Source organism: Nannobrachium achirus (genome assembly GCF_963921795.1).
Source record: "Nannobrachium achirus genome assembly, chromosome: 10".
Lineage (NCBI taxonomy): Eukaryota > Metazoa > Chordata > Actinopteri > Myctophiformes > Myctophidae > Nannobrachium > Nannobrachium achirus.
In genome coordinates, this window is record NC_137819.1 from 36,898,460 (window position 1) to 36,913,321 (window position 14,862).

The 14,862-nt window shown below is 42.4% G+C and overlaps 1 protein-coding gene across 5 annotated transcripts in view; it reads right to left on the reverse strand.

Annotated features, from left to right (window-relative positions):
- Nucleotides 1-14,862, reverse strand: part of cica (capicua transcriptional repressor a) — a 59,358-nt gene that overhangs the window by 20,659 nt on the left and 23,837 nt on the right. For all 5 annotated transcript variants that reach the window (XM_080734859.1, XM_080734860.1, XM_080734857.1 and 2 more), the window contains exons 5-11: nt 13,890-14,043; nt 7,601-7,700; nt 5,959-6,141; nt 5,365-5,491; nt 4,640-4,818; nt 2,144-2,276; nt 461-543 (exon numbers count right to left, since the gene is read on the reverse strand). In XM_080734859.1, coding sequence (XP_080590985.1) covers nt 461-543; nt 2,144-2,276; nt 4,640-4,818; nt 5,365-5,491; nt 5,959-6,141; nt 7,601-7,700; nt 13,890-14,043 — 959 coding nt within the window. The remainder of the gene's footprint in view (nt 1-460; nt 544-2,143; nt 2,277-4,639; nt 4,819-5,364; nt 5,492-5,958; nt 6,142-7,600; nt 7,701-13,889; nt 14,044-14,862) is intronic.

The window sequence follows — 14,862 nt, forward strand, 5'->3', positions numbered from 1 at the left end:
TATGGTTTACGCTCTGTTTCCCAAACAGTCAATCAAACTTTTTATGGGTAAAAAGATATATTTCAAAAGATTCAAATTAAAAAAAAAAAAAAAGTAGTTAATACATAAAATAAATAAAAATTAGACCTTGTGGAAATGTGCTATACAAAAATAAAGTTTGATTTGATTTATACATGCTTATATATTGTTCTTTTAGTAGTATATTGCCTTTGACATCGCATATTGTACCGCAAGATTTTAGGAGGACTGACATTGTTAGATTAATCGAGCCATATGGGGTCAAATGTCGATAGAAATCACGTTCAGTGACTTTTCAGCATTTGCTTTAGTCTGGCCTGCTGTGCAAAATGACCAGGGTTGGCACTTTTGTAGCACTTCAATTGGCTCTATTGAGCCAGACAAGGTCAATCGGTCCTAGAAAAACTGATATCTGGTGTGAGATAATGACGGTTCGATGTACCTGTCCATCTGGTTCGTCCTCCTCACTGTCTGTCACCCGCTCTTTACACTTGAGATCTATGGAGCCTTCAGGACATGAATCCTCTGGAGGAGGGGGGTGGGGGGACATAGAGAGAGAATGCAGAGTTAGCATTTTAACCACTTAAAACGTAAAAAACGTATACTTGGTCCCCCTGGAACTCTCCTTGACGAAAATAGCCGGCTATTTTTTGTTCGCCCCCAGAGAAGGGCTCATGTGGTTAAACCCTACATACGTTGCTGTGTGTCAAATAGCAAAGATGGCTGATCTAAAAGCTCACAACCAGTGATTGCGCTAGGATTTTTAACTGCCGGTCACCGTGACCGGCATGATTAAAATTTACCGGACATCTGAAGAATATACCGGACATAATCATTTTAATGCATACATTACAAGCAGGTGCACAAACAGCCAATAGCAACAGTTAAAGTATTAGGCCTACTGCATAGTTGGGACTGAAAACGAATTGAATGAAAAAGTATAGGCTAAAAAGAAAAAAACGCTTCAATCTTGCATAAGGGAATTAATTATATTGGACTAATCGCGCTGTTCGCGCAGGCTGTCTGCATGTGGCACACGCACACTGCTTTCACAACAACGTCTTTCTGTTGCATCATGTTTCATGCCAACAATACAATACCATGTCTTGACTTCAGAATAATGAAAAGGTTGATATTCATCTGGCCAGCAATTAATCCAATACTCACTGTCGAGTGGTGACAGTGCGTCCATGTTATGCAACTTTGGGAGAGTTGAAAAGGCTTTGTTCTTCCTACTGTCTCCACTCCATCTCCTCTCCTCATAACTTCAATCAAGTGTATAATGTTTGTTTATGGGTTGATTGCTGACCGTGCGTGCATTCCTTAATTCCCATGGCTTTACATGCTGTGCGTGCATCGCAAACTGACACTGAAATGAGCGAGCGAGAGAGAGAAAGAGAGAGAGAGAGCACGGGGGAGCGCGCGTGCGAGCGAGCGAGAGAGAGAGAGAGAGAGAGAGAGAGAGAGAAAGAGCGAGAGAGAGAGAGAGAGAGAGAGAGAGAGAGAGAGAGAGAGAGAGAGAGAGAGGCAGGCAGCCTGCGCATGAGGAGCAGACGGCGATAATGATAAATGACCATTGGTTTTTCAATCGGTCAGGATGTCCGGGAGGAATTTTATTTTTCGGTCTTGGCCATAAAAAATCGGTCAAATCCGGCAATTCCCGGTCTAACGCAATCTCTGCTCACAACATGTCAGATTTGAGTCTGTAGACTCGCAATTTTCATTGAGTGTTTGCCTATTGCTCTTTTCACCTTGACATGGCCAGAATAGGGACGATCTGGGACAGTGAGTAGAAAAGACATACACATCCCACACCTTCAAGGCAAGGTACTGGATCAAAAGTTCATAATGTAGATAAAAAACATAAAATAAAACCTTCTGCACACCAAGTGGGAGCTTTGTTTGGTGATGCGGATTGTCTTTTACATTTGTGTCATTCTTAGCAACATTTACCATGGCATCTGTATTTTGGCCATTTTCCAAAATGTTCCCTTTCTTTTTTCTTCAGAATTAGTGGGGGGAAAAATAATAATTTCCACTATTCAGAAGGAAGTGGGTGAAATGTCATAAAACTAGGTATATAGGGCAGGGCTTAAGTGGTTAGTAGACAGCTGTACAAACATACCCATGACATCATCATCTCCCTCCTCCTCACAGATGACCATGCGCTCCTCGTCGCTGGTGACGTCCTCGCTCACCCCGCGCTGACACAGTGACAGAGGCGGAGGCCGGCTACGAAACAAGCTCACCCCGTCCTCCTGGCAAAAACAGAGTGAAGGGAGATGGACAGAAAATACAGAGGTTAGCTTCTTCATCGCGCCTGTTTTTTTTAGCTGATCTGTTTATTGATATCCAAACGTGACATTCCTCCTAATGTTTTTGTTGTTCTTGAGGCAACATTGAGAAGAGACAAGAGAGAAGGGAGGAGGGGGATTCCAAACGAGTAAAGGTGAATACGGATGAAAAAAGTGGACCTACATAAGTCAAGATAACAGAGATAACACTCTTTCTGCGACCTTGTCAGGGCACATCGCAACGCACCTTCATTTCTTGACCTATTTCAGTATACTGACCAAAAATATCACCCACCACAATATATGGTAATTCTTTACATTAAACCATGTTGTGGTTTAATGTAAAGAATTACGAGTTGAGTACATCGAGCTATGAGTTGAGTACATCGATGATTTTACCATTTGAAATGAAACCCTTTAATAATATAGGGGTGTACTCCCATGTCTCGAGTAAGAGTGCACAAACAAACATCAACAACATTGTACCATCAAAGGCGCTCTAAGGAGGGGAAAGTGAAAGCTTTGAAGTTGAGGCTCAGCACCCGAGTGATTAAGACAGGGATTTTCTGGTGTTTTCCCAAGCAAAGCCCCAGCTGAAGCCTCTGCATCAGCAGCCGTGGAAATCAAACAGCTCGTCTACTATTGTATGAGTCTCAGAGCTGAAACGATACGATATTATGGGGAGTGTGAGTGGTAGACATCACCTGTAGGGTGGCAAAATGTGTCCTAGTGCAGTGCTTCTCAACCTTTTCAGGCTGCTATGGCCCAAAATAATCCTGACAAGCACATGGAATTGTAGGAGTTGAGACATTACATTTTGTTTGACAGATAAATATTGTGAAAATAGCAGATCTGCAAGTACTTGTAGATTTTTGCCTATTTCTTATATTATTTGACAATTTGGCCAATGTTTGACCAGTTTGTTGATTATGTTTGAAGCAGTAATGGTCCTTTTTCTCTTTTTTTTCTTTTTTTGTTCTTCTTCAGGTAATAAACAGGTCTTTAAACATTAGATTGTCACTTCACTGTAATCTGGGGACCCCCACCCCCATGTGGTGACCCCCCTGAGGGTCCCGACTCACAGTTTAAGAACCACTGTTCAGTAAGACACTGATGACATAAGCCTGGAACTAAAAGGTCACAGTGGCCGTGTTATCATGTAGGCCTGTGCTCTCACTGTAAGTAAGTGTGTATTTTGAAAGGCAAGAAAGGCCTATTCAATTCATTATGACTGTATTCACATTCAAGACCAAACTATTGAGTGGAAACAAGGCATTCTTAATGGAGATGCTATGAGCAAGGCCACATGTCCCGCAGCACATGCTGAGCACTAAGCTGTTTTAGTTTTACTAGTAATCACTTTAAGTCACTCTGGATAAGCACACAGGCTGAATACCACAAATGTAATGTACCTGCAACAAGCACATGACGACTACAGTGATGAATCTATCCAGCTTACAGTTTTAAGATCATGACACTGAAACTATTTACATGGCTGCCTGCTATAGTAAAAACCTTGGCCACCTGACTATACTACGTCTCACCATAAGAAATATGTATTCAGGAGAAATGTTAAAATGTTCTTAATTATATGTAAAATGTTTAATGATGCCTTTATTCAAAGTGCTTACAAAGTGCATTATATTCACCCTGTCACATACATTCACACACCAACGACAGACGCAAACTATGCAAGATACCAAACTGCTCATCTGGAGCAGTGAGGTGTTAAAGACATTGTGCCGTGACCCCCCCCCCCCCCCCCCCACATAATCATCAGATATATGATTATATCCAAGACTCAAAAAGTGTACAAAAGTTTTAAAATGATGTGTGGCCACACCCACCTGTTCATAAAGTATGCCTGCCCTGGTTGTCAGGTGGGTGGTGACCCAGCTTAAGTTAGCCACACCCACAGATGTTGTTGGATGGTGAAAAGTACAAAACTATGGCACCACCTCTTTAACTTTCTAAGACAGTGCCACTTCGACATGCTGCCAGGAGTAACCGGGGATAAACCTGGGTACCGTCTGATTCTCAAGAGGTCTATCTACCTGAAGCAGTGTGTCATTAACAACATGAATGAACCCTAACATTCCTATTCTGGCCTGGGGCAAACAATTTGTAAAAATAGATCGGCAATGTTCACCAAAAAGAAAAAGGGAGGAGGCTTAGAATACAATTTGGGGTCTCCAGTCAACAAAGTATATATGGTTTAAGTAGCCAGCCTGTTTGGTAGCTAGCGATCCGGAATGGTATGCATCCAATTTGTAAAGCTTTTGTGCAATTATAGCCGCCCTCCCTCCCATCATCACCCTCCATCATACCTTCTCCAGGTCTCCCTCTCTCTCCCTCCGTTCCAGGGTGTGTACGGCACTCTGGGAGAAGGCTCGGGGGCGGGGGTACTGTCCTCCTCCGTAGGCACCACCCCTGCGCTCCAAACCCGCCGGCCCCCAGGCCGACCCAACTGCTACCACCTTCGCTTCCAGCGCCTGGGAGTGGAGCTCTGGGGGGTGAGAGAGAGAGAGAGAGAGAGAGAGAGAGAGAGAGAGAGAGAGAGAGAGAGAAAGAGAGAAAATAAATAAAATGTGTAAATGAAAACTCATGTGCCACTTATTCCAACAGAACATCTACTATAGGTTGCCTGTGATGTTGGCCGATTGGGGAATCTGAGGCACCTGCTATTGAGTGTTTAAGCAGATTACGCGGGAAAGGGAGGCAAAATATATCGCAGAGTTTAAACTTGCTGCTGCTCGAATGTAATAAGCCCACTGAGGCTGTTGCTCACGCTCAAGTTGTTCCAGATAACAATGTTATTCTGTACAAAAAAAAGTTTTAAAAGCATGCCATAAAGGTAAAAAAAAAGATGGCTTCACGAAGGAACAATTCGTTATTTTGGTTTCTTCCTGAATTTTCTATTTGGCGGTTTAATGTATTTTCTATCAATGCAAAAGCAAGTGTTTTATGAGGATGAAACTATGAATCAATCAGTCAAATTGTCTCTGTGAAGCACATTTTGAACGATAGTGTATAATGATGGAATCGCACGCACCAGTGCTCTCCGACATACTCCTCTCCCGTGCCTCCTTCGGGGTCCCGCGCCCCTCTGACAGAGACTTCCTGCGTTCCTTATTGCACCACTTCCAGTCTGGATGGGCTCTGAAATGAGCCTCCTTTACCTGGAGAGAGAGAGAGAGACAGAGATTGAGACGAGAGCGATAGGGAAAAACCGACAGGGATGAACCCAAAGAGACAGAGAGGAGAAGAGAGAGGAATTAGAACTGCAGACTCACTCCCTAGCTTCCGCTGTGGTATGAAGACTCACCTTTTCAGACTCCACCATAGCCATAGCACTTAGTGTAGCACTTGCCTACCCTCAATGACAATACATGTAATTTAGATTATTTTTTTTTATATGTTTTTTGATTTTTATAGTTTTTACTGAACAGGTGCTTGGTCTACCTACGTTTTTCTTAGATTACTATTTATATGCATTTGATATATTGATGTTGATGTTGACGTATTGATCTATTGCCTTGCTTATTGTACCTGGATTAAGTAAATTAAATTGTAAATTGGTGGACTCAAGAGAGAGAGAGAGATGGCAAGCACAACTGTAAACCGGTCCGTGGCATTTTGGTGGTACCTGAAAGGCCAGGTCGTGGTACTGCTGCTTCTCGTTGGGGCCCAGCGCGTACCACCACTCTCCCAGAATCTTGCTGACGGTGCGGTTGTCCTGGTTGGGGTGCCTCTGGTGCACCAGGGCCCGGTGGCGCTTGCTGAAGATCATGAAGGCGTTCATGGGCCGACGGATGTGGTCCTTCTCCCTCTGGACGGAGAGACGTCGGAGGGCAGGAGGGCAGAGGGAGGCATAGACAGTTAATGCCTGGTATGTTATTATACAACTCCACACACACCACGTTAAGGGTGTCTAACTACACAACTAGGAAACCTCTGGGGAACACATTTCAGGATCCCCTCGTGACAATTCCCCAATCCCTATGAATCCAACATCTATGTCTCTGCGATTTCCCTTGTTTTGGTAGCCAATCACTGTGAAGCACATCATAATGAGCACCAAGCGAAAGTAAAAAAAAAAATCACACCCGTGTGAACTGAGCGGTGGAGTCTGTGCGTGTGTGTGTGTGTGTGTGTGTGTATGTGTGTGTGTGTGCGTGCGTGCGTGCGTGCGTGCGTGTGAGTGTGAGTGTGCCTTGCCTGTTCTGGCCTGGCCTGAACAACAGCGCCCCTCCCTTAACATGTGTGGTCAGAAAAGGTACTACACCACAGGCTTGAGGCTACATACAGACCCACCCACCCACATACATACATACATACATACATACAAACAAACATACATACCTACACACACGGCCACGCTATGGAGACGGTGTGACCACCGCTCAAAAAAAGAGAATAGAGAACAAGCTGCTACCTTTTGCCATTTGCTAAAAGCGAAGCCCATTCATATTTGTTGGGTAACTGGGTCGCAGACGATATGACTTGTTTGAATCAAGAGCTGGCTGCCGACTCTCGCTGGCACAAGAGCCCGCCCCACTAGGACTGGCGAGAACATCAAACAGGTTTGATGTTGTCTGCAGGGGCTGTTAACTGACTGACTGCACCACTGGGGTTGTCACACTAAATGAGTGACGGTCGGTCAGGGGCACATGGGCTGTGATTTTCATCCAACTCGCTGTTATTTTCAAAAGCGGTAAGACTGAAAAATCTTTGGAAAAGTTTAGTATTTCGTAACCCAGCTTCACGATGTAGAGGATAATTGCTTGAGTGGTAGACAGAGTCAGACAGAGAAAGAGAGCCAGAGAGAACAAAAGTGCGAAAGGTTAAAAGAGGGGCAGACGTTACCGCTTAAGAGACAATATGGATGTTAGTTAATGAAGCAGGAATTAAGGAGCGAGTGGGCGACACAGGTTGCGTAACAGACTACTTTGTTTTGTAACTCAGTGAGACACCATCTGCCTCTCTGGCTGTTTATCTAAATACACCCAGGGAAGATCGAACTCACTGACTGTCTAGTTTCTGTTTCTATCCAAGGCACTGAGGAAATGACTGACTGACTGACTCACTGACTAACTAGCTAAGTATCTCTCTGTATGTCTGCCGGACTGGGTGTATGATGGACTAACAGTGTATCGGACTAACTGATTGTCTGTCTGTCTGTCTGTCTGTCTGTCTGTCTGTCTGTCTGTCTGTCTGAAGGACTGTCCATTCTGCCTTCAACTGTCCCTCTGCAAGGTGCAGAGGGACAGGCTGTGTGTTTTTCTGACCTTCCTGTCTCCGTCTTTGGGAAGGGCACTGAGGGACTGTGTGCGTCTCTTGATGGGGCCAGTGGAGGGTGCAGGATCGTTGGCCACACCTGGGAAGAACCTATGGAGATATGCACACACACACACACACACACACACACACACACACACACACACACACACACACACACACACACACACACACACACACACACACACACACACACACACACACACACACACACACACACACACACACACACACACACAGAAGTGAAACTGGCTTCCCACTTCCCAGCAGACACAGGAAGCTAAGAGAGATTGTTTACTTTGTGAAACCTAAAGGAGAGGATGGAGGCTGTTCCAGACAACAACGGTTAACTTTTGTCAATGCAAAGTCATTATCAATCATTATTGACAGGCTCAGTGAATCTGTCTTGGAGACTTTGGAGCAAAGACACAGAAAGTACTGCTAGAAATAATATATATATATATATTTTAAAGTGACCCTGCTTTTAAGTACGTTTCTCTATGAACATTTTTTGGGGATATGACAAATACTTGCAGACCAAAATATTAGGTCATAATAACACAAAAAGTAGTACAGTAGTATGGAAATGTTAAATGAAAGTCAACGTTTACAGTTTTCCATTCTGTGGGCAGGCACCCTGTTGGGTGAAGGTTGATGGAAAAAAAGCAACAAACTGTTTTTAAAGTTTGTGAACACTGATGTGGAGGTGGATAGATTCACCAATAAAACATGTTCTGTAGGCTAAATTAAGGTGGGTTTACCCTCTGCTACATCACTGGCTATAGCAGAGGGATATAAAAATATACCACATTTTCATCTACTCTCAACTACGCAGGTCAAGAAAACCCATCAGTACTGTGCATGTACACACAACACACAGCATAGCTGTAATACAGGAATAGGCACGTCCAGACGCCTTGTCAAAAAACCTTGAAAGTCTGCCTGCTACAAACAGTCAAGGCTGTCTTTAAACCCTTCTAATTCATCTTTCCCTTGGCCAGTTTTGCTACAGAAGTCAAGGATAAAGTTACAAGAAGAGGAGGAATGTTAATTCACTGGAGGATAGCATTTGCCTTGACTCTGAGTCATGTACTCAAAATATCTCATTAGTCGTGTAGGCTAAGTAATAGTGCAGCAAGAACTTCTGATATAAGGCAAGGACAGTTTTTAATCTTACATTTATGGTCTGTATTTTAGGGGGCAGTGGGCACACATCCAATCAACACAGAACCTAGTACAGGAACCTAACTACTAGGATAATGACATTCAGTACACCAGACAGCTTCAACAATAGCGGTTGGTTTTCAAATAGAGGCTTTCATTTGTTTTTTGTGTGCTACCCTTAAAGATTTTCTTTTATTAAGTGTGTTCCTTAGAATGAAACACCAGGAAGACTGATAGAGATGTTATGGACTATAGTTAGACCAACATAAATGTATGATATATTTAATAATAACTTGAGAGGAAAATGATACAACCATTACCTTCTTTTTCTGTGTGTACGGTTTATACTTCGATGATACATTTACTGAAATGAAGACAATAATTGATTGAAATATTGGAATAAAATAGCGTACTTTTTTTTAGCTTGTCAATCTGCTATTTTCTATAGTTAATAATGTTAGATTTTCCGCCACATTTGTTTTCAAATGACTGTACTTGCAACAGTAATTGTTTAATAATGTTCATTTTCATTTCTCGATTTTCTGGTTTAATGAGTCATCATTAGCTACATTTACATTGTACAATGACATTATTAACTATTTCAAATTGGGATTGCCGGGGTTAAAGTGTCAAAACAAGTTTTTAAACCTCTGTGCTGAAAGAGAATAATCTGTTACCATGCTATACTGCAGCATACATACAATACAACACTACTATTAGCTTTCCTCTCCGTCTCTCGTTCTGCTGAATGTATTTTCATATGTCAGCTGTGACCCTGAGAGTATGCACTGAAGAACCACAGTATCACTATACCGTGTCAGCAGGGGTGTCGCAGCAATTTCTGGGCCCTGGGTTTAACCCATTTAGACCGGGAACGCATTATTACGCATTATTTTGTGCTTTAACTATTGAAAAATAGCAGATACACAAGTTCACAGCACGGCACCGAGGGCAGAGCTGCGAGCTTGTAGTTCTGCTATTTTTGAAAAATCTTGATTTTTTTTGTGTGTTTCTATGTCAGTGGTGCTCAAACTATTTCATGTCAAAGACCCCCAAAATTATATGTATTTGGCCACAGACCTCCATCTCAAACTATTTAGTTCCAGGAAGCCCCCCAGAAGCAAGATTTTTGTTATAAATGTTTGCTTAAAAAAATACATCTATTCAAAGATTTGCGCACATTTTCACGACTTTTCAAAAATAGCAGGTCTACAAACTTGCAGTACAGCACTCAGTGCCACGCTGCGAGCTTGTATATCTGCTATTTTTCAATAGCTAAAGTATAAAATAATTAAGGCCCCTCCACTTTGGGCCCTAGTAACTCAGTGCCACTCCCCCCCCCCCCTCCCCCCCCCCCCCTCCCCCCCCCTTGTGACGCCCCTGCGTGTCAGTGTGAGTCACACTGAAACAACCATTTGGGGGGGAATGAGAGCACGCTCACAATCTTTATTGTTCCTCAATAAAATGAACATCCACAAAAAAACAAAAACAATGATTGACGCATAAAACCCGGGAAAGCATCTGTGTCATTTTGCGTCACAATCTTTACATCTCTTAAACCATATTTTATACTTTGGAATATTCAAAAATAGCAGATATACAAAGCTCATAGTGTGGCACTAAAACATTTGTGAACATTTAGCAAATAGCTGAATATATACATTTTGTAAAGAAAACATATTTTATTCAAATATTTGCCTCTAGGGGTCCCTGTAACAAAATATTTTCAGATGGGCGTCCGCGACCAAATACATATGAATATGGGGGTCCTTGTCAAGAAAAGGTTTTTTGAGCACCACTGTCCACCATCTGAAATAAAGCTTAACAAAATGCCAAAAAATACATATTTTCTTTTTTTTTAAAAGAGCGAAAGTGAGGAAGAGAGTCAGGGAGGGAGAGGTAGGCTCAGACAAGGAGACAAAAAGAGGGAAAGAGCAAGTGAGCGCTGGAGAGACAAGACTGAACAGATGCTCTTGTGGAGCCTTTACGATACAAACTACAGTTATGTATTTAAGTGCAACGACAGATGCAAACCAGCTGCACTCATATGATCTGAATGCTGAGAATTCTATAGGGTTCAGGGGAAAGCGAACTCTCGGGGCAACACTATGCACTATTTGCTTTTTCAATTTATTACATTTGCAGAGAGCCAGCGCAGAAACCGCGTGCCTCGACCGCAATGTTTTTTAATGGTGTGCCGAATGAATGTAGCGGAGCAACGCAGACTTAAACTATGTTAAGTAGACAGTTCCGCAGCAGACCGCACTTATTGGGTTCTGAGTTTTTTGGAGATTGCACTTCAGAATGTTATACGAAACAGTTACTTAGCATCGAAATAAAGTCAGAGTACAACAGTAACCAAACATTAGCTGTGCTAAAGGTTACGTAAGTATACTGTACTTATGCTCATACTTTAGTGAAGTAGACAGTTCCTTAGAGCCATGCCCTAGTTAAATCTAAACTCTGGTGTTAAACAATATACTGTATACTACCTATGATAAAGTTGGCAATACGCCACAAGCAGTGGGCCTATTCTAATGTAAAGAATTTCGGTTATCTTTTTGTAACAAGAAAAGGAGAGAAAGGACAAAGCTTAGCTAGACGCCAGTCTTGAATGGGTATTACTGTTATCTCCTCCTGGCTTCTGTAAGGGACTATCCATGTAAGCTAGGGAGTTTATGCTTAGGCCTACATTTTATAGAGGACATTTCCTGGGAACAGTGTCGGTGTAATAACTAACCAAACACTGAGCTCAATGGAGAATATATATATTATATATATCAGTCAGTATATTGGATTCTGTTAGAGTGGTTCCCATGACATCACAACATACAATCCCTTTTATGCCCATACATGGAGATCCCTGTCTGAACCAGCCACACCACTGTGATGTCACCTGTGATGTCACAGTGATGTGTCAGGCGTTATCCCTGCTCTGAGTATCTGATATCACTGTGATGATGTCATCTGTGATGTCACAGTGATGTGTCAGGGGAACCACAGTATATTTGAGTCCCATCAGGCCGGAAGTAAGGGTGCTTCTGTCCAATTTGTACTTCTTTAACTGTGGCTTACACCCACTCCCCTGGTGTCTAGCACCAGGGGCGTCACAAGGGGGGGAAAAGTGGGACTGAGTTACCAGGGCCCAAGGTGGAGGGGGCCTTAATTATTTTATACTTTAGCTATTGAAAAATAGCAGATATACAAGCTCACATCGTGGCACTGAGTGCTGCGCTGCGAGCTTGTAGGTCTGCTATTTTTGAAAAATTGTGAAAATGTGTGCAAATCTTTGAATATATGTATTTTTTAAGCGAACATCTGTAACTAAAGATCTGCAAGCTCACAGCGCGGCACTCGGTGCCGCACTGTGAGCTTGTAAATCTGCTATTTTTCAATAGTTACTTAAAGCACAGAATAATGCGTAATAATGCGTTCCCAGTCTAAATGGGTTAAATCCCCTCCCCCTACGAAGAACAGTCATGGGGGGCCCGCAGTGAATCCTTGTACCCAGGGCCCAGAATTTGGTGCAACACCCCTGTCTAGCACAAGGAATGGAACCATCACTTCTGGCTGTGTGAAGCCAGTGTGTCCTCCAGTGAGCACTGCATTAGTTCTGCTATAACTCCAAAATAGAAATGAGAAAGCCGTGAAGACGACAGGATGCACGTAGCTACTGATAGACTCGGCGAAGCTGGTAAACAACACAACGCTTCTGCGTGTTAATTTAACCAATCAGTGATTATACCCACGTCATTGAACCCTCCCAGATCCTCAGTGGCAATTCCTCACCTCACAATCATGATCAGTGCAATTCAGCGTGCTTACAACCGAACGGAACCGGACTGAGGTGGAAACGCCTGCAGAACCCGTTCTCCACCACACCGAACCGTACCACGCTCAAAACCGCAATGGACAGGTACCTTATAACGTGCAGGGGTTGGAAAAAGTAATCACGTATTTTACTTAAGTAAAAGTATCAATACTGTAATATAGAAATGGTCCGGAATTCAAAATGTAGTGTACTTGAGTAAAAGTATGAAATGTTTGAACATAGCTGATCTACAAGCTTTGTGAGCTTGTAGATCATCTATTTTCAAATAGCCACGGTATAAAACAGGGTGGTTCATGTATGTTTTATGATATTATAATTTATATCTGCTAAGTAACTAATATCTAAAGTCTTCAAATAATTGTAATGGAGTAAAAGTACAATATTTGGATCCGAGATAAGTAAAGTACAAATACCTAAAAATTGTACTTAAGTCCATTACATAAGTACATTTACTTAGCTACTTTACGCTACTGATAATGTGCCATGCACTCTCCTGAGCTCATGAGAACTGTATAAGACTGATATCAAACATATCATATCACATAACATATCTCCAAATGTATTATACTATATAAAACAGCCTTGTTTACTGATAGAGAAAATGGAATAAAATCTTCCATAGATTGAAAATGTTAAAAAAAAGTTTGCATTCTTCAAAGTAATAAATAATAATAATAAATGATCTACCATAAAAAGTGGACACCTGTTTTTGTAAGGTGTGGGAATGTTTGCAGCAGAACTCGTTGGCCTGAAGTGGTCGTGTTATAATTCCACTGCTGCATTACTGGTGCTATAACAAAGGCTCAGGATGTTGACTTTGTGCTGTTCCACTTTAATAAGCCAATGAGTTCATTCATGAATAATGGAATACAGATAAATCACTGCGCTGTACTGGCGTGATAAAAAATATGCATATGTGATGAATAGCATTACCTCTATTCCATGCTATTCAATACATTTCTGTACGGTTCTGTCTTATTGTTATATATGAGAAGACTGGCATACAGACAGGGTTGCCTTGTGGCTACATCACATACAGTACCACGTGAGAAAACAAAGTACCAGTTGTCAGGAAGACAACATATGGACTAGGCCCCCTAGGGCATGGGTCTTCAACAAGGGGGTCCTCAGAGTTACTACAAAGCATACTAAGTATTGAGGATTTTTAAGTTGTCTAAAAATACACATGAACATGAGAAAAGATAGTGTCAATGGTGGAAGAGCCCTCGACTAGGGTAAAAATAAATGAATAAGGCCCAGTAGAAAACATGTTTATAACTTACGGGTCGTCTGTGTCACTCTCTGTTTCGCTGTCAGCTCCGCCCCTGTCTGTAGGAGGATTGTCATTGTTTGGGGGCGGGCGTGACGGAGATCCACGCTCCACGTCTGATTGGCCAGTTCGCCCTTCACTCACCAGGGCTACACCACAACGAGGCTCTGGAACAGAAGAAAAGTGACATACAGTACATAATCTGTTAATGGCAAGCAGAAACCTTGTATGTCCAAAACCAGCACATTTCAGGAAATGGACAAAAGAACAGTGATCAACCACTTACAATCGAACAAAAAGCTTGGGATAGAATCATTCCAATGCAGATGCTGATTATGCTCAATTTGGTTCTTTTGATACATGACAATAACCTGACTCCGCCAGATGGTGGCAGTAGTGCGCATACTGCATATACTGCCCTACTTTTACCATCTGGAATTGCTCGGGCAGACTCGATGTAAGGGGCGGGCCATTTTTTCAAGTTCTTTAGCAGGTGATTGGATGGGGCCGTCTGTCTATCACAGTCTAGGAATGCCAACTCCAACCACTCATATTGGCCTGTCATTAGGGCGGTACGCACTGCTGCCACCATCTGGTGGAGTCAGGTTAACATGACAATGTATGGGAGCTAAAGTTAAATTCTATTTTGTTGACTTTTACTATCATGATGACACTTGCACAGCGCGCTACAATAATGATGGGAAAAACAAAGTAATTTTCTTTCAATAAAAAATGGTAGAGATGTACTACCAATACCATTTTTTCCTTCCCGATATCGATTCCCACAACTGAACTTGCGTATCGGCCGATATTACAGAGCACGAGTCTGTAACTGGGGGTCCTTGAAATGTACAAGTTTGAGAACCACTGATGTAGGAAAAAATAAAAATCCGATTAACAATTGTTCATGTGCAGCTACAAGTTAGTCAAACACAAAGGAGGGAGAGCATGCCTGGGTTGGTGAGCTTTTGACCACTGCAGATAAT